Source organism: Cetorhinus maximus, chromosome 10, assembly GCF_964194155.1.
Source record: "Cetorhinus maximus chromosome 10, sCetMax3.hap1.1, whole genome shotgun sequence".
Taxonomy (NCBI): domain Eukaryota; kingdom Metazoa; phylum Chordata; class Chondrichthyes; order Lamniformes; family Cetorhinidae; genus Cetorhinus; species Cetorhinus maximus.
The window spans coordinates 97,011,767-97,032,211 of record NC_135888.1 but is presented as its reverse complement, the minus strand read 5'-3'; the positions used below and the strand labels follow the sequence as shown (position 1 = coordinate 97,032,211).

The window sequence follows — 20,445 nt, the reverse complement described above, 5'->3', positions numbered from 1 at the left end:
TAAAGGGAACAGCTGCTCCCTATCCACCCTGTCCATGCCCTTCATAATCTTGTACACCTCGATCAGGTCACCCCTCAGTCTTCTCTACTCCAATTAAAACCAAAGTCTATCCAACCTCTCTTCATAACTTAAATGTTTCATCCCAGGCAACATCCTGGTGAATCTCCTCTGCACCCCGTCCAGTGCAATCACATCCTTCCTATAATGTGGCGACCAGAACTGCACACAGTATTCTAGCTGTGGCCTCATCAAGGTTCTATACAACTCCAACATGACCTCCTTACTTTTGTCATCTATGCCTCGCAAGTGTCCCACATGCCTTTTTCACCACCCCACTAACATGCCCCTCCATCTTCAGAAATCTATGGACACACATGTCAAGGTCCCTTTGTTCCTCAGAACTGCCTAGCGTCATGCCTTTTACTGAATACTTCCTTGTCAAATTACTCCTTCCAAAGTGTATCACCTCACACTTTTCAGGGTTAAATTCATAGAGGTACATAGAAAATAGAAGTAGGCCATTCGGCCCTTCGAGCCTGCTCCGCCATTCATTATGATCATGGCTGATCATCCAACTCAATAGCCTGCTCCCGCTTTCTCCCCATATCCTTTGGTCCCTTTCGCCCCAAGAGCTATATCTAACTCCATCTTGAAAACATACAATGTTTTGGCCTCAACTACTTTCTGTGGTAACGAATTCCACAGGTTCACCACTCTCTGGGTGAAGAAATTTCCCCTCATCTCAGTCCTAAATGGTCTACCCCATATCCTCAGACTGTGACCCCTGGTTCTGGACTCCCCCACCATCGGGAACATCCTTCCTGCATCTACCCTGTCTAGTCCTGTTAGAATTTTATAGGTTTCTATGAGATCTCCCCTCATTCTTCTGAACTCCAACGAATATAATCCTAACCAACTCAATCTCTCCTCATGTCAGTCCTGCCATCCCAGGAATCAGTCTGGTAAACCTTTGCTGCACTCCCTCTATAGCAAGAACATACTTCCTCAGATAAGGAGACCTGAACTGCACACAAGGCGTGGTCTCACCAAGGCCCTGTATAATTGCAGCAAGACATCCCTGCTCCTGTACTCGAATCCTCTCACTATGAAGGCCAACATACCATTTCCCTTCTTTACTCCAATTCCAATCTGCCACTTATCTATTGACTGCCCATTTGACCATCCTGTCTATGTCTTCTTGTAGCCCAAGACACTCAACCTCACTGTTAACCACTCGGCCAATCTTTGTGTCATCCACAAACTTACTAATCCTCCCACCCACATGGTCATCTATGTCGTTTATTTAAATGATGAATAATAGGGGACCCAGCACAGATCCCTGTGATACGCCACTGGCTTCCAGTCACTAAAGCATCCTTCTGTCATCACCCTCTGTCTCCTACAACTAAGCCAATTTTGAATCCACCTCATCAAATTACCCTGTATCACATGTGCATTTGCCTTCTTTATAAGTCTCCCATGTGGGACCTTGTCAAAGGCTTTGCTGAAATCCATATAAACTACATCAACTGCACTACCCTCATCTACACACCTGGTCACCTCCTCAAAAAATTCAGTCAAATTTGTTAGGCATGACCTCCCTCTGACAAAGCCATACTGACTATCCTTGATCGAACCTTGCCTCTCCAAGTGAAGATAGATTCTCTCCTTCAGAATTTTCTCCAATAGTTTCCCTACCACTGACATGAGGCTCGCTGGTCTGTGGTTCCCTGGCTTCTCTCTACAACCCTTCTTAAATAGTGGAACCACATTAGCTGTTCTCCAGTCCTCTGGCACCTCCCCCGTGGCCAGAGAGGAATTAAAAATTTGGGTCAGAACCCTGCGATCTCCTCCCTTGCCTCCCTCAGCAGTTTGGGACACAAATCATCCAGACCTGGAGATTTGTCCACTTTTAAGCCTGCCAACACCTCCAATACGCTCTGTGTATCAATTTGCTCAAGAACCTTGCAGTCTCGCTCCGAGTTCGATATCTTCATCCTCATTCTCATGGATGAAGACGGATGTGAAGAGAAACTTGGTAAAAATAAAAGCTTATTTTTTAAGAAATATCCTCCATTTCAATGTATTTATGCTCATTGTACCGTATAGTTTAGTTTGACACTTCAAATGTTTAAACTTGCTACTGTACTATACCCAGCCCTTTTCATCACATGAGAGAAATGGAAGTGGCTGGAAGAAAAGGCTATTATAATATGCACTGTGGTAGTATCAGAGTGGAGATTATATTTAGCATGCAGCCAGAGAGACGGATTTGGCATAGTTACCATGTTGGAGTTTTAATAGTCAATATTATCCACAAGCTTCCAAAAGAATCTAGTTACAAATTTTCTTTTTCAGTGCACTGATGTTTTGAATTTCCACAGCTGTTCACCAGTTAGTGTTTGCATGCATTTAATTTCTCTACCCTTGTTTTAAAAAAACACACACACCCTGGACCACATGCATTTTACACAATGTCTCGTGTACTAGTTGAATATGAAAATGTTTGGAAAGCAAGGTCCAAGAATCAAGTACAATTATACCAGTTTTATAGTGGGGGTACTTGGGAGTTTATGGTGCCAAGCTTTTAAATGTTAATTTCGTATCAATTTAGTTTAAGAGTTATATCTTGATTTGTCCTCTTGGTTCAGCTATGCTATGAAGCTGTGAAATATGGATCTTAATTTTTAATAAAGTCATACTGCTATAAGAAAGTATAAAACAGAGGTCTGGCATTACCTCAAGAAGGGGGTCTCAGAATGGTTACAGCATAGAAAGAACCCATTCAGCATGTCAAGTCCACAACAAAGCAAGTTAGCTAATACTATTCCACAGGCCTTTCCTGCAGGTACTTATCCCATTCCCTTTCGAAAGTCACAATTCAATCTTCTTTCACCATCCCATCAAGCAGTAGGTTAAAGATCATAATCACTCAGTGCATAATTTTGTTTTCCCCTCATGTTGTCTTTGACCATTTTGCCAATCATCTTAAATTTGTGTTCTTTGGTTCTCGGCCCCTTTGCCAAAGGGAACAGTTTCTCTCCATCTCCTGCCTAGGCCCCTAAGGATGTTGAGCAACTCCACCAAATCTCCTCAACTTTCTCTTCTCCAAGGAAAAGAGCCGCTGTTTCTCCAATCTGTCCATGTAACTGAAATCTCTATAATTCCCCAAAATCTTTTTCTGCGGCCTCTCTAATGCCTTCACAGCCTTCCGAAAGTATGGTGCCCAGAATTGGCACAATAATTGAAGCCACCAGTGTTTTATAAAAGGTTCACCATAACTTATTTGCTTTTGTGCTCTAAACCTCTATTTATAAAGCCCAGGATCTTGTATGCCTCATTATCTGCTTTCTCAACCTTCCCTGCCGCCTTCAATGATTTATGCATTCACAAAGGTCTCTCAGTTCCTCCACCCTCCTTTCTTACCAAATCACTTCATATTTTATGGTATTAAATTTCATCAATTATGTGCCTTCCCATTCCACCAGTCTATGTCCTCTTGAAGTCTATCACTTATCTTCCTCACAGTTCACAACACTTCCAAGACTTGTGCCCTCTGCAAACCTTGAAACTGTGCCTTGTACACTCAAATCTAAGTCAGAAAGTGTGTCTCCTAGCAGCAACAACAGTAATCGGAAATAGATCCATAGGAACCATTACATTTCATCATAACAATATGCCCACCCTCCACTTTTCTCTGCACCTCTCAAGTGAAATTTCACACTTCTGACAATGCCAGAAACTGTGCGGAACTTTATCCAAATAGTTACTCTCCATAAGTGGAAATATGTAGGTACTAAACTAACTACTTGATCGTGGGGTTAAAAGAGTTGATCCCAATTCTAACTCTCAGCATCTACATGTGCCAGAAAAATATTGCTACACACAACTGAATGTTGGTAACAATTAGTGCAGACTCCTGGCACCTCTGTAAGCTGTTGTTGTCAGCAAAAATTCAATACCAGGCAAATGGCCATGAAACTGCAGTTGGGCTTGGAGTGCAGAAATCCATACAATTTATAGGAACAGGAGAAATAGGAACAGGCCATATGGTTCTTCCAGCCAGCTCCACCATTGAATAAGGTCATGGTTGATCTTCCAGATCAACTTTATTTTCCCACCCAATCTCCAAATCCCTTAATTCCCTGAGCACCAATAACCTAAATCCATCTTAGCCTTGAACACAACCACTGAGCATCTACATTCCTCTAGGGTTGAGGGTTCCAAAGATTCACAACCCTCTGTTTGAAGACCCTTATCTTGGGCTGAAATTGACCAACCCTTATTCTGAGACTCAGAGCCCAGCTCTAAACTCTCCAGCCATGAGCGTAAAGAAAACTGTGGTCAGGGGGCAGGGTTCCACATCTCCAGAGTTGATCGCTCTAAATAATATTTCGCTGCGTCCGAAGTGACAATCTGTCTCTTGATGCAGAACTTAATACATGCGTAGGGAAAGCTTTGGCTGGCTCATGAAAAGTGCGTGGAGTAACATCACTCCGACTCTTAAGACCAAGATGTTGGCTTATGAGACCCATGTCCTTAGCATCTTGTTTATGGCTGTGAAACACAGACGACTTACAGCTATTAAAAAAGGAAGCTCAACAGTCATCTCAGTTTGAGGCACATATTGGACATCTCATGGATCAGGAATGTGACAGTCCCCTCAAAGCCAAATCTCCCAAGCATGCTGGCACTCAATCAGAGGTGACTCTGCTGCCTCGGGCACGTCTGCAGTGATGGAAGATGGACGCATACCCAAGGACTTCTCTATGGCGAGGTACCTGGAGTCCAAACACCAGTAGGGCACCCAAAGTTCCCCTTCAAGGATGTTTGAAAACATGACTTCAAGGCCCTAAACATCAATTATCGCACCTGGGAATCACTAGCTGACCTGGTGTCACCATGCCAATCAATGGCAAGGCAACAGGTGCCAACACCAAAAACAAACTCCCACAAAGACCATGATAACCATTTCATATATGCACATGCAGCAGAACCTGCCTCTCCGATTGATTTCTTCAGCCATCAGCAAAAGTGCAGCATACTAAGGTACCATGTCCACAATGGATTTGATTTGCTGCTTGTCTATCATCTCGCGTAGATGGAAGAATGCTGGCAACAACGGATCATGAAAATAGATTGTAAATAGCTACAGCCCCAGCACTAATCCTTGCAGCTCCCCAACAGTGACAGCCTATCAACCTGAAAATGACCTGTTTATTCCTACTGTTTCCTGTTCTTTAACCAACCCTCTTATCTGTGCTATAGTATCCCTAATCCCATGAACCTTTAACTAATGTAACAGCCTTTCATGTGGCAACTTATTGAATGTTTTAAAAATCCACCGATTTCCCTTTATCTGCCTTGCTAGTTACATCCTCAAAACACAAATTTTTCAAACTCAATTTCCCTTTCGTAAGACCATGTTGATTCTGACCAATCATCTGATTTTCTAAATGCCCACTTATCACATCCTTCATTTAGGATTTCTGTATTTTTTCCAATAAGTGATGTCAGACTCAAAGGTCTCTAGTTCCTTGTTGCCTCTGTCCCTTCTTTCTCAAATAGCAGTGTTACATTTGCTAGCTTCCAATCCACTGATACTGTTTCAGAACCCAGGGAGTTTTGGAAGATCACAACCAGTGGATCCACTTTATAGCCACCTCTTCCAGACACCTAGGATGTAGACCATCAAATCCAGGGGATTTGTCAGCTTTTAGTCCCATTCATTTCTCCAGTACTTTCTCTTTAATAATATTATATTAAGTTCATCACTCTCATCAAAGCCTTGGTTCCCCAATATTTCTATGGTTTTTGTCTTCTATTGTGAAGAAAAATACAAAATATTTGCTTAATGTTTCTGTTATTTCCTTATTCCCCTTTATATTCTTTCCTGCCTCAACCCTTAAGGGATCCACACATACTTTGGCTGCTGTCTTCCTTTTTACAATCTCAAAGGCTCTTACAATCTGTTTTAACACTTCGTGCTAGTTTATTCTCATTCTATTTTCTCCATTTAGCAAATTTTTTGGTCATTCTCTGCTAGTATCTAAAACACTCGCAAATCAGACACACTACTTTTCTATGCCACATTATAAGCCTCTTTTTTTTAAAGAGTCTAGTACTATCTGTAACCTCATTAGTGGCCCAGGAATATATTTTTTTCCAGTGGAATTATTAATAAATAGAATGCAAATTCATTACATATGAAACACATGTTTAAATGTTTATTAATTATCTTATGTCATACCTTTTAATCTAATGCCCCAATCTATCTTAATCAACTCACACCACATACCTATGTAATTGGTTTTACTTAAAATAGTTTCAGAGTCACTCTCCAATTCAGTGAAATTCTATTATGATCACTCTTCCCAGAGGGTCACAATGAGATTAATTAACCCTGTCTCATTACATAAGGGAAATCAAATATAGCCTCTTTCCTGTTCGGTTCCACAATGTATTGTTCTCAGAAACTGTCCGTCTCAGATGCATTTCATGAACTTATCTTCTAGACCACTTTTGCCAATGTGTATGGGAAGATTAAATTCCCCCAAGATTACTGCATTGCTGTTGTTACAAGCTCCTCTCATTTCTTCATTGATAATCCGTCCAATGGTATAGCTACTTTCACAGGGCCTGTAAACTACCCTCAATGTTTTTTGCCCCTTATTATTTTCCACCTATACCCATATCGATTCTACTTCCTGATATTCCAAGCTAAGATCTTTATCACTTTAATGAACGAGATTCCTTCTCGTCTGCTCGGCTATTCAATAAGATCATGGCTGATCTGACTAACCTCCCGCCTACCCACGATAACCCTTCACCTTGTTTATCAAGAATCTACCTCTGCTTTTAAAACAAATGCTCTCATGTTTCCACTGTCTTTTCAGGAAGCGAATTCCAAAGACTCACCACCCTCAGGAAAAATTTCTTATCTCTGTCTTAAATGGGTGACCCCTTATTTTTAAACAGTGACCCCTAGCTTAAATTCTCCCACAAGAGGAAACATCCTCTCCACATCTACCCTGTCAAGACCCCCCACCGCCCCCCCAGCCAGATCTTATATGTTTCAATCAAGTCGCCTCTTAATGTTCGAAAATCCTGTAAATACAAGTCCAGCCTGTCCAGCTTTTCCTCTTAAGACAACCCACCCATCCCTGGTATTTGTTTAGTAAACCTTCTGAGCTGCTTCTAATGCATTTACATCCTTCCTTAAATAAGGTGACTCATACTGTACACAGTACCCCAGATGTGGTCTCACCAGTGTCCTGCACAACTGAAGCATAGCCTCCCCACTTTTATATTCAATTCCCCCCGCAATAAACAATGGCATTCTATTAGCTTTCCTAATTACCTGCTATACCTGCATATTAGCCTTTTGTGATTCATGCACTAGGACACCCAGGTCCCTCTGAATCTCAGAGCTCTACAAAGCTGTACCTGCATACCAACTTTTTGTGACCCAAACAGGAAAACACCTAGGTCTTTCTGCACCTCTGAACTCTGCAGTCGTTCTCCATTTAATACTCTGCTTTTTTATTCTTCCTGCCAAAGTGAACAACTTCACATTTCCCAAATTATACTCCATCTGCCAGATTTTTGCCAACTCACTCAATTTATCTATACTTGTCTACAAAGTTGTGTCTTCTTCACAACATACTTTCCTACCTATCTTTGTTTTATCTTCAAATTTAGCTACCACGCCTTCACTCCCATCTAGGTCATTGATATAAATTGTAAAATGTTGAGGCCCCAGCACAGACACTTGCAGGACCCTACTAGTCACAACCTACCAATCAGACAGAAGACATATTTATGCATACTCTGGTTTTCTGCCAGCCAGCCAATCCTCTATCCAGGCTAATATGTTACCCCCTACACCATGAGTGTTTATTTTCCACAATAACCTTTGATGTGGTACCTTATCAAATGCCTTCTAAGTACACTACATCTACAGGCTCCCCTTTATCCACAATACATGTTAGTCCTTCAAAGAACTCTAAAATTGGTTAAACATGATTTCCCTTCCACAAAACCATCTTCTCAATTACCTTGTGTTTTTCGAAGTGCCCAGCTATATAACCTCTTTAATGATTGACTCAACGCCTTCACCACAACAGATGTCAAGCTAACTGGCCTATAGTTTCCTGTTTTCTGCCTCCCTCCCTTCTTGAATAGAGGGGTTGTATTTGCTACTTTCCAGTCTGATGGAACCTTTCCAGAATCTAAGAAATTTTGGAAAATTAACACCAACACATCTACTACCTCATTAGCCACCTTTTTAAGACCCTAGGATGAAGTCCATCTGGGTCCAGAGCCTTGGCAACCCACAGTTCCATCAATTTGCTCATTACTGCTTCCCTAGTGATTATAATTTCACCAAGTTCCTCTCTCCCCTCCACCTAATTTATAGCTATTACTGGAATGTTTTTATACCCTCGATCGTGAAGAAAAAAGCAAAATATTTGTTCATTTCATCCACCATTTCCTTATTATCGACGATGAAGCCTCCATTTGCACACTCTAGAGGGCCAACACTCCATTTACCTAATCCTTTCCTGTTTATTTTCTATTTTCCAATAGTGCCTTCCCCAAATCCAGGGATTCGCTGCTACCCAGGGGTGCCTTCACTATGAGGTTACCAATTAATCCTATCTCATTGCACAATACCAGGTCTAGTATAGCCTGCTCTCTGGTTGGCTCCAGAACATGTTGTTCTGATAAACTATCTGGAAAATATTCTAGGAACTCATCTAGGCTACCTTTGCCCATCTGATTTTTCCAGTCTGTGTGTAGATTAAAATCCCCCATGATTGTTACCATACCTTTCTGACAAGCTCCCATTATCTCTTCCTTTATACGCTGTCCTACCATGTTGTTAAAATTAGGGGGCCTGTACACTACTCCCACAGGAGTTTCTCATCTCAACGCACACTGCTTCTACATCCTGGTTTTCTAAACTTAGGTGATCCCTCTCTATTGCGCTAATACCATCATTAATTAGCAGAGCCACCCCGCCACCTTTTCCTAGCCTACTGTCCCTCCTAAAAATCAAACACCCTTCAATATTCAGGTCTCAATCTATGTCATCCTGCAGCCATGTCTCTGTAATGGCTACCAGGTCATACTTATTTCTATTTGCGCTCAGTTCATCTGTTTTGTTTCAATGCTACGTACAGATAATGAGCCTTTAGTTTTGTCCTTTTATTATTTTTGTAACCCTAGCCTTGACTGCTGTCTTACTGTTAGATTTGTATTCTCTATCCCTTCCTGTCATGTTCTGTTTATCACTTCCCATATTAATACCTTGCTTTCTTGCCTTCTCTACTCTGTGGTTTATCACATCTTGCCAAATTTGGCCCCGTGCCCCCACTAATTAGTTTAAAATGCTCTCTACTTCCCTAATTATGCAGCTCACTAGAACACCAATCCCAGCACGGTTCAGGTGTCAACCACCCAACGGTACAGATCCCACTTTCCCCAATGCTGGTGCCAGTGCCCCACAAACCAGAACCCACTTCTCCCTCGTCAATCTTTGAGACATGCATTCATCTCTCTAATCTTATCTGCCCTAAGCTGACTTGCACATGGCTCAGGTAATAACCTAGGAGATTATTAACTTTAAGGTTCTGCTCTTCAAGTTAGTGCTCCTCAAACTCTCTATGCAGAACCTCCCTCTTAGCTCCACTTATGTCACTGGTGCCTACACAGACCATGATAACTGGATCCTTGCCCTCCCACAAGAAGTTCCACTCCAGCCCTGAGCACATGTCCCCCTCACTATACTGTCCTGTCCTACGATTATGTTTGTTTTTGCTCCACCCACTTGACTGGCTCCTGTATCACAGTGCCTTATTTCATCACTACCTAGGCCCAGCCACCTTCAGCTGCTTCATCAATGACCTTCCTTCCTTCATAATGTCAGAAGTGGGGGTGTTCACTGATAATTGTACAATGTTTAGCACCATCCGCAACTCCTCAGATACTGAAGCAGTTCACGTCCAAATGCAGCAAGACCTGGACAATATCCAGACTTGGGCTGACAAGTGGCAAGTTACATTCGCGCCACACAAGTGCCAGGCAATGACCATCTCCAACAAGAAAGAATCTAACCATCACCCATTGACATTCAATGGCATTGCTATCGCTGAATCCTCTGCTATCAACATCCTGGGGTTACCATTGACCAGAAACAGAACTGGGCTAGCCATATGAATACTGTAGCTACAAGAGAAGGGCAGAGGCTTGGAATCCTGCAGCGAGTAACTCACCTCCTGACTCCCCAAAGCCTGTCCACCATCAACAGGGCACAAATCAGGATTGTAATGGAATACTCCCTACTTGCCTGGATGAGTGCAGCTCCAACAACACTCAAGAAGCTCAACACCATCCAGGACAAAGCAGCCCACTTGATTGGCGCCTCATCCACGAACAGTCGTTCCCTCCACCACTGATGCATAACGCCAGCAGTGCGGACAATCTACAAGATGCACTGCAGGAACTCACCAAGCTCCTTAGACAGTGCCTCCCAAACACACAACCACTACCATCTGGAAGGACAAGGGCTGCTGACACATGGGAGCATCACCACCTGCAAGTTCCCCCCCAAGCCACTCGCCATCCTGACTTGGAAATATATCGCCACTCCTTCACAGTCGTTGGGTCAAAATCCTGGAACTCTCTCCCTAACAGCACTGTGGGTATACCTACACCACATGGACTGCAGCAGTTCAAGAAGGCAGGTCATCACCTTCTCAGGGGCAGTTAGGAATGGGCAGTAAATGCTGGCCTATCCAGCAACATCCACATCCCATGAATCAATAAAAAAAAATTATCAGGGTTTCCACGCCACTCCTTTTCTAGTTTGCTTATCTTTCCAAGTGCCAAAATTCCTTGAAATATTTAATTCCCAACCTTAGTGACTATGCAACCCAGTCTCTGAAATGGCCATCAGATCACACCTACTTATCTCTATTTGTTCCTTTATTCATCAATCTTATTACAAATAATTCATGCATCTAGATAAAGTACCTTGGATTTCAACTTTTTTTTTTGCTGACTTGACCTTATTCACTGATGCACTACTCGTTAAACTCTGTCCCTTCCTGTTACATCTGCTCATCTTTACTCAAATTGCTACCCTGCTCTCGGGTCTTGCATTTTTGCTGTAAATTTCCAAATCTCCCCTTACCTGAACACCACACCCACCCTGACTTTTTAATTCAAAGGTCTATCTACAGCCCTAGTTATTCTATATGCCAGGACACTGGTTTCAGCACAATTTAAGTGGAGCTCATTTCAACAGAATGGCTCTATCTTCCCCCAGTTCTGGTGCCATTGCCCCATGCACCAAAACCCTGATTTTCCAAGCCACTCTGAGGCACACATTCAGCACTTATCTGTTTGACCCTGTGCAAATTGCCATATGGATAAGGTAATTAGTACTACATTCCTTTGCACCCCCCCCCCCCAACAAACTTGGTAGCCTCCTCTACCACAGTGCCATGGTTAGTTTGTTCAACCACCCCACAAACTTTGACCTCATCCACACAGGCAGCCAAATCCTGGTAACTGAAGAAATTGAGGCTCCTCCAGCACTGCATCGGGGTCCTCTTACTACATGATTCCCAGTCACACTCTCCTGTCCACGACCACAAACCAGATCCACACCACTCCCCAGTCCAAGGGGCGTGACTCCCTCCTCATGCAAAATGTACAGGTAACTCTCATTCTCCCTGATGCTCTGCAACGTCTACATCTAGGACTCAACACTGGGAGCTAACGCTCTGAGATACAAACACATGCTGCAAATGTGGCTGCATGGAATTGCAATACTCTCCATGAGCTCTCACAGGCTGCAGCTGGTTTATAAGGAGAATCATTTCTTGTACCAATCATTTTACATTAAGATTCACAAGCAATTTAAAGATCACAACTGTGATTTCAAGTGTTCTGGCCACTAAACTGAGAACTCATTCCACCTGCAGTCAGAAAAGCAGTAACATATTGCAGCTTATTTATACTGCCGCTGTTTTGCCTCCATCAGTGCATGGGGTTAAAAAAAGCTCTACATGATACTCAACATACTGTGGACACATATGGGCAACATTGAAATCAGGGCTGTAATATAAATACAATATCAGACATGACAGTCTTGTTCAGCATTCGTACTTGGACTTCTCTCAATGCTGTCTTATTTGGCTTATCTAAACAAAGGAAAGAATATATTCAGACACAGGCTTGCAATGACTATTTAGTATTGCTGCAGCCCAAGTTAAACCATCTCAATTTAAATACCACCCGCATTTAGCTTAATTTCAAAGAACAGGAAATTAAATCAAGACTGTTTTTCTACCTTTGAATCTCTCCTGAAGGCATTAATTACTATTGGGCTCATTCAAGGTAGGAAACCTTGATTTTTGCTCCCCCCCACCTCGTGTTGCCCAGTGGACTGGTCAATTGCAACATTTCCAACACCTATCTGACTGAGGTCAGGTAACTTGGCGAAAAAAACCTGAAGGTCGAACCAGGAACCTCCGGGGTGGTTCCATGGCTGACTGCAGCAGTGTATTTACTCATCAAGCCTGCACAAGTTTGCTCGAAGGTGAGCAAAGTACATAATGTTCAGATAGGCCAGTTAGAGAAATGGTAGGTTATCCTCTGTTCAGTCCCAGATTTTGTATAGCAGAGCAGGAACAGAGAATGAGGTAGCAGATTTCAGCATTGTCAGAAGGAAACTAAATGACCCAGACTAAATGACTGATTGCGAAATGAAATTATATGTACGTTTAAGATTTTGATGAAGTACCCATCTGGCCTGAAAATGCTCCTGCTCATACTTCAAATAAATGTTTGTATTTGTCTCCCCTTCATCAGGCTGCTTGACTCTTGCTGGGGTATCATTTCACAGGTTCTAGTAACCCACAAGTACCTTATCCAATAGTACTTAATTTCAAATCTAAAGAATATTGGCAGATTATTTCAAAATGCAGAGCCTTGCAACCAAGGCCAATCCTCTTTTCAGTTGTTCACTTTTCAACAGGAACTACTGAAATCTTGGCTAATTTTACACCTCACAAGCTTAGATGCATTGCTGATAATAGTGCTAATCAAAATGTTTCTCCCTGCTGAGATCAGCTAAAGTAGCACCAGTCAAAAATCAAAGCAGGGACCTTCCAGTCTTGATGGATTAGCACTAACATTTACCCACTATGCACAGGAACACTGAACTCCTCAAACATGTTCTGCCATTCAATAAGACCATGGCTCCTCCGTATCTTAACTCCATCACCCGCCTGGGCTTCATATCTCTTTATAATCTATCAATATCAGATTTAAAATTAATTGAGTTAATATTTGCTTTTCTTTTTTAAAAATGAGACCCCATGCCACACTTCTACCACTCTGTGAAGGAGTGTTTCCTAATTTAACATCTGCATGACCTGCTTCAGATTTTAAGGTTATATGCCCTTATCCTAGATTCCCCACACCAGCAAGAAGTGTTTAGAACCACAGAAAAGTTACAGCACAGAAAGAGGCCATTCAGCCCATCGTGCCTGCGCCGGCCAAAAAAAGGAGGAAAAAATGAAACTAACCGCCCATGTTAATCCCACTTCCCAGCACCAGGTCTGTGGCCTTGCAGGTTACAGCACTTCAGGTGCAGATCCAGGTACCTTTTAAATGAGTTGAGCATTTCAGCCTCAACCTTCAATTTAAGCAGTGAGTTCCAGACACACACTACCCTCTAAGTGAAAAAGTTTTTCCTCGTGTCCCCTCTAATCCTTCTAGCAATCATCTTAAATCTATGCCCCTGGTAATTGACCTCTTAACCCATCAATTCCTTTCAAAATCCTAAAAATCTCAATCAAATCACCCCTTAACCTTCTCTAACCAAAGAAATATAATCTAAGTCAATCTTGTCATCGCTGTTCATCATCTAACCCTTGGAGCCCTGGTAATATTCTGGTGATTCTACACTGCACTCCTTTCAAGCCCAATATAGTCTTCCTAAGTTGCAATGCCCAGAATTGCACACAATACTCCAGATGTGATTCAACCAAGGCTTTGTACAACTGCAGCAAAACTTCCTCCCCTTTATTTTCCACCCCTCTAAAACTAAAAATTCCACTAGCTTTTGGATTATTTATTGGACCTGGCTACTAGGTTTTAGTTATCTGTGTACATAGATTCATAAATCTCTTTGGATCATTTAAAAAAACTTGTCTTTTTCAGGCAGAAATGGAATCCATCTCCACTATTTTACCTACTCATTTAATCTATCAATCAATGATTTTTATTTTGTAGACAGGAACATGAAATTACAATTTGTGTCATCAACAAACTTGGAGAGATGGCACTCTATTACATCATCAGGAGATAGAACTATGCTGAGTTGGAAAACTCTACTGCACATAAGGAGCAACATTTTAACTAAGGAATTCCTGTTATCTTTTTTAAAAGGAAGATGTGACTCTACAAACACTTTAGGAGGGAGTTCCAAAGTGTAGGCCTAGTCAATTGCAGGCATGGCCATAAATGAGGGGGCACGATAGGACAGATTTGAACAAAGGCAGAGTACTTGGCACTACAAGAATGGAAGGTAAGAATGGACAGCAAATTGAGATTAAGAACATAAGATGACATGGATCTCGAGTTCAGGACATGATAGCTGAAGGTTGTCACCAATGATGCAGTGACCACACCGGTCCAGAATTGCAAAAGCAGAGTTCAGACCAGAATTTGGAATGGATTACACAGATGAATTTGCACATAGAAATTTGCAGGCAAAGATTTTGAAACCAACATGCTGAGGAACAAGGAGCCAATACAGGAAAAAAGCCAGGGATAATACAGCAGGGATAAGTTAAGGATAGGGACATGCAATTTTATGGAGATGAAAATCAGTTGTCTTGATAAATGCATTGTGGCACTGAGACTGTCTCAACATTGGATACTGTGATTTCACCCCCAAAATCTCTCAGGCGTCCACAGTGTAGCAAAAACTCTCAAAATACCAAAAGGTGTAGCTTTAATAAAGTACTGTACTGTTCTAGCCAACCTTCATGTACTTGGTCTAACTGAAGGGTTGTTGATTCCATGGAATAGAAACTTTCCTTGCCAGTCACTCAAAAGCCCGTCCTATCATAAAGACCACAAATATTTTAAAGACCAGGAGTAGTCTCCATAGGACTGACTACAGAACACTCAGCTGCAGAGCAAGTGTGCTAAATCCTGACTGCTATCACCCCACCAAACACCAGCTGAATTGGAGATTTACAAATAGAAGTAAAAAATGAAGATTTCTCCAAATAAGCTCCCTAATTGGCTTAATAGGCCATTGATACCAAGATGCAAGCCCAGATGGTTCCAGATCTATTCAGTTTGCTGATCTTATCTAGGGCAGCAGTTGGTCAATGTATCTGCTGCTGATAGCTATCCAGTTCTTCTGCTGGAAAGTGCCCTATGCAAACAACAACTTACATTCACATTGCACATTTAAAGGAAACAAAAAGTCCCAAGGCACTTCACAGAGGGATTAAACAGAAAGAAAATGGACACCGAGTAAAAGGAGATATTAAGTGAGGGGATCAAAGGTTTCTTCAAAGAGGTAGAGCTTACAGGAGAAAGACATGGAAGCATTCAGGGAGGTAAATTCAATGCATGAGGCTTAGAAAGATCATTCCCAATTATCTAGCCTTGGACCCTCCTCTTCCTCATTTATATCCTGCTCCTGGTTACCATTTGGGAAGGGAGAAAGAAAAAACGAGCGCGCGCATGCGCGCCAGGTTCCACATGCACCAACTTTACTCAGATCATCCATTCCATCACTTCTCTCGACCCTTCCACTGTTATGTTGCGAGAATTTGTCCACTATCCAGTTTTTGGTCATCTGCAATTTATTTCAGTTAAATGTTGGGAAGACCAAAATTATGATGTTTGTTCCCTGCCACAACTCTGTATCCTTGGTATTGATTCTGCACCCGCCACCCTCCTTCTCCAAACTCCTCCCAGGAGATTTGCAGTACTGCAAATGAAGTTAGGGCAAAAGGGTTTTTTTTTTTGGTTGGGAGGGAATGCACAAGTGTCCAGAGGCAGAGGAATAGCAAGTTCTATTGGGACTTCAAGTCCAGAGGGTTGCAGAGATAAGGGGGTAACACCATGAAGAGATCTGAAATATAAAATTCCCATCCTAACATTTAAGGCATTGGAGTCTGGAAGCCAACACAGACCAGCAAGAACAAAAAGTCAAGAAGGGCAAGTGGTCCTTGATGCAGAATCAAAGAACTGAAGTTTACAGAGCATGGATGATGGGAGGAAGGCCAGCACAGAACTGGAACAGTCATGTCTGGAGGTAATAACAGTATAGGTGAGGTCTTAAGCAGGAGGGAGCTCTGACAAGGACACATGGACTATGTCATGCAGGTAGAAGCAAACAGTCTTTGATGGAGACAATAATGGAATTGAGAACCCAGCTCAGAGTCGAATCAGACACCAAGGATACAAATATCCTAGTCAGAAATTGGAGGTGGTGGGGTTCAGAATCAGTACCAAGGGTACAGAGTTGTGGCAGGGGACAATGATAATAGATTTGGTCTTCCCAACATTTAACTGAAGCAAATTGCAAATAAGCAAAAACTGGATAGTGGACAATTCTCACAACATAGAAACAGTGGAAGGGTCAGGAGAAGTGATGGAGTAGATGATCTGAGTAAAGTCAACAAATTTGGGACCTAAATCTCTCTCCCCAAATGGTAACCAAGAAGCCGGATATAAATGAGGTAGAGGAGGGGCCAAGCGTAGATCAATGGGAATTCTGGAGGCAACAGGGTGGATTATACTCATTTCTAGAGCTGCTCTAGCTACGATTGGATAGGTGAGTGGGGCCAATAAAGGTAGCTGCACTGAGCTGAATAAGGAGGTCATGAAGCAGGATGGCGTGATCAACCATTTTAAAGGCTATTAAAAAAGTTGAAGCTGGGATTATGTTCACTGCAACCTCAATGTGCCATTTTTTACTTTGGTCAGAGCTGTTTAAATGCTGCATGGGGACAGAAAACTGACTGATGAGATTCAAACACAAAGATGCAGGTAACATGGTTTTGAAACTTGGATGCCACAATACATTCAAGAACTTTGGAGAGGAAAGGAAGTTGGAGGGGAAGTAGTTTGGAAAGGCAGATTGGCCAAGGTTGTTTTCTTTCAAAAACATGTGATGAAAAGGCCACTGTGAAAAGGAACAGAGATAGTATGCGAGAAAGAAACTAATAGCAGCGAGAATGAAACATGGGGTCACAAAGGCAGGCTGCATGGTTGGTCAATAGTTCAGTGGGATTGGGGTCAATGTGCAAGTTCAGGATGAGAAGGAAAAGTTTGGCATGGCTTGGTTTGGTGGGCAGGGTGGGGAGAGGGAGGAGTGCTGCAGCAAAAGAGACAGCTGAACAAATTATCTCAATTTTAGTGCCAAAAATTTCTATTAGCACTTATTGTTCAAGGGTGAGGTGGCAAGAGAAAGGAGCTGATAGACTTTGGCAGAGAAAAGTGAAATCTGATTGCATTTGATGTGGTAGTCACATCTGAGGATGGCTAAAGTAGCTGTGCAGCAGGTACACTCAATCTGCACACCTTGGTCTTGAAGGAGTGAAGATAGGGCAATATCATAGAAAAGCAGGGTGAGAACATGTGAAAGTTTAACTTGGGGCAGAAGGATAAAGAGGTGAAAGTGAGGGAGTGATTGAACTAATCAACAGTTGCAAGAGTATTATGACTTTAAGAATGAGGAATCACTAGGTGCAGAGGCTAAGGGAGGAATTATGTCTTGCTATGACAGGACAGGGCTCAATTATGTGCCAACATTCATTATCTTCAGCTCGCATATAATAAACAGCCAATTGGACAAGAAACAGGGGGCCGTCAGCTGCTCAGGAAATCCAACTAGTTGGTATCTTCAAAATGTAAACAATGTTTATTTAAAAGAAATCCAAAAATAACTAAATTATCTATTACCTGATTATGATAATCATATTTATTTCCATGAGACTGAATAATCAAAATGTTCAGACAGCAAAACGCTGATCAAATTTTATTACCAAACTTCATTGTAATCCCTAGTAACAGATCATTTTCTACACAAATTATTTAGTTATCTAATTGTCATATACAATTTGATGTCAATCGAGAATAATAAATTTTATGACCCCTCTTCTTTCCTACAACTCAGTTGCAACACAATTCAACCAAGAACACAAGAAATATGACCAGGCCAATTAGCTCAATTTTGTACCTGTGTATTTTTTAACCAAAATTCTTCAAGTTAGTTTTAACTTTTCTGCTTCTTTATGCTATCATGAATGGCCTACTTCTGCTCCTACGTCTTACAGTCTTATGATACCCAAATCTGTTGATCATAAAAAATAAAGAAGCAAATTTCCAGAGCTGAAGTTAAAAGACAACTGTGACATTTCTTTTTGCTCTAATTTTCATGTATCCATTCTGAAAATATTTTGTTCATCGCTGTAACTGAATCTAAATAGGTGGGTTTTTGCAGGCTAAGAACATTACTACTATGCTGCCTAAAGGTAACATATTTGCACCAAAATCTTAAATGCTGTTAAATTTTCCCCTGCCAAACAAAAAAAAGAAACCTGTAAAATAGAACTGGCATTATCCGTTCCCTCATATGAAACAGACATTCTACTTGTCACACATCAACACACCAAATACCATCTCTTCTCCAGTGAAACCAGGCATGTCAGGCTCATCTGGTAACGCATCAAAATCAATCTGGAACTGTAATTGAGATATAAACTAGAACCATATTTCGTCTCGGAGGTTACATCATGTGACAAGGCCCGAAAGACTAGATTTGTGCGAACGGAGACAGCATTTAGGAACTAAAGACCTACTATGCCCATTTCCCTTATGTTAGACGCTTCCTAGGGTAAATGGGGATAATATGGTGTCTTCCAACTTCGTTCGTAGTTAAATGTACGTAAGAAAAACACATTTACAGAAAATGGGGCTGAAAAAATTACTGAGTTAATATATTGGGCAGCTGATCGCATCTTATTCGATGCGGTCATATTATGGGAAATATCTGGTACGGGCGGCCCTTGATGGCTCAACCTATATTAACCTATATATAGTGATTCAAAAGGGTTAGTGGCTTCAGGACAATTCAGGCCAGAACTAGTTTCTGGATTCCAAAAAAAACCAAGCAGCGAGAGGGCCGTGCGGCTCACTGGGAGTTGTAGTCCGGGTCTAGCTTCTCCTCCGAGTCCCTTCAAACTCCCAGTCAATCGTCGAAACTACACTTCCTGTGATGCAAAGCGGCCACCGCGCGTGCGCACTCGACTCTCCGGCTCCCCTTTCTCTCCCCCCCCCCCTCCTCCTCCATTCCCCTCCCCCCCCCCCCCAAAAATCTCCGGCCTACCGTTTCTGCCGGCTCCGCCGCCCGAGCCTCGGCTTCGTATTACAAATTTAGACCCGGATCTGTGCGCACCGCCACCGACATTACAGCTCTCAGGCCTCCTATTCGAAGGAGGAGGGGGTGATTGCGGGGGAGGGGAGAAGAGGAGGGGAGGGGGCCGCGTATTAACACCTTAAAATGATTGACTAAAAGAGCAGCTCTGTGAGTGGCGATGGTGAAGTGAGGGTCACTTTACCTCAGAAACCTCATCCTCTTCGCTGCCGGAAAGCACAGCCAGTTTGAAATCCAGGCGATCCCCGGGTGTCGGCTCTAAAATGCGAACTTTAGTGCTGACGGCAGCGGTCACAGAATCTATTTCGTCTTCAAAGCCGTCTGTCATCGTGTCCAGCGCTCGGTTCTCCGCTATCACTTCATTCTGCATATTCTTGGCCCTCTATCCTTACCGTGTCGGGCGCCTCCGAGTCTGACTAGAAGCTGTGGGGATTTCAGCGTCTTTTAATCTTCCCGATGTAAAGTTTGACTTGGGCGACGAACAGCGAAAGCCCCCGCGCCTCACAGACAGACTAGGCCCCGCCAATATTAGTCCACCCGAACCATTAACTTCTGTGCGCTTGCTCCGACTAACTTGATAGGTGCACATCCGGCCCCCGCCCCTCCCCAACCGCTCGATGCTGATTGGCCAGAATGTGCGACTGACGTTCCATTGCGCGGCGTAACGGCGTCAGGACCGACTGGCCATTGGCTGCTGCGGCTGTCAATCAAACGGCTAGCGGGCTCGGATCAGGTTAGGTTGGACGGTGATGTCTCCTAGAGAAAGACCCGGATTTTGGGGGGGGGGGAGGTGGTGGCGCACGCCTTGTGTGTGGGACAAAGATTCATTTACACAGCTGAGTCTCTACCTGTCCACTTCATAACAAGCTCATAAATAATATCTCTCTGCACGTTAGGATTTTAATTTAATCAGTTTTTAGTTTTACCAGTTATGTTTGCCCCTCTGAGAGCCTATTGCTGCT

General features: G+C 42.6%; 1 protein-coding gene across 12 annotated transcripts in view; it reads right to left on the bottom strand.

Moving 5' to 3' along the window:
* Positions 1-20,011, bottom strand: part of ankhd1 (ankyrin repeat and KH domain containing 1) — a 199,595-nt gene extending 179,584 nt beyond the window's left edge. For 7 of the 12 annotated variants that reach the window (XM_078550820.1, XM_078550822.1, XM_078550821.1 and 4 more), the window contains exon 1: positions 19,668-20,000. In XM_078550820.1, coding sequence (XP_078406946.1) covers positions 19,668-19,853 — 186 coding nt within the window. In that variant the 5' untranslated portion in view covers positions 19,854-20,000. Of the gene's footprint in view, positions 1-19,667 lie in introns of all 12 variants that reach the window. The other 5 variants (XM_078550823.1, XM_078550826.1, XM_078550827.1 and 2 more) reach the window with 1 other exon arrangement.
* Between the last annotated feature and the right edge of the window lie 434 nt (positions 20,012-20,445).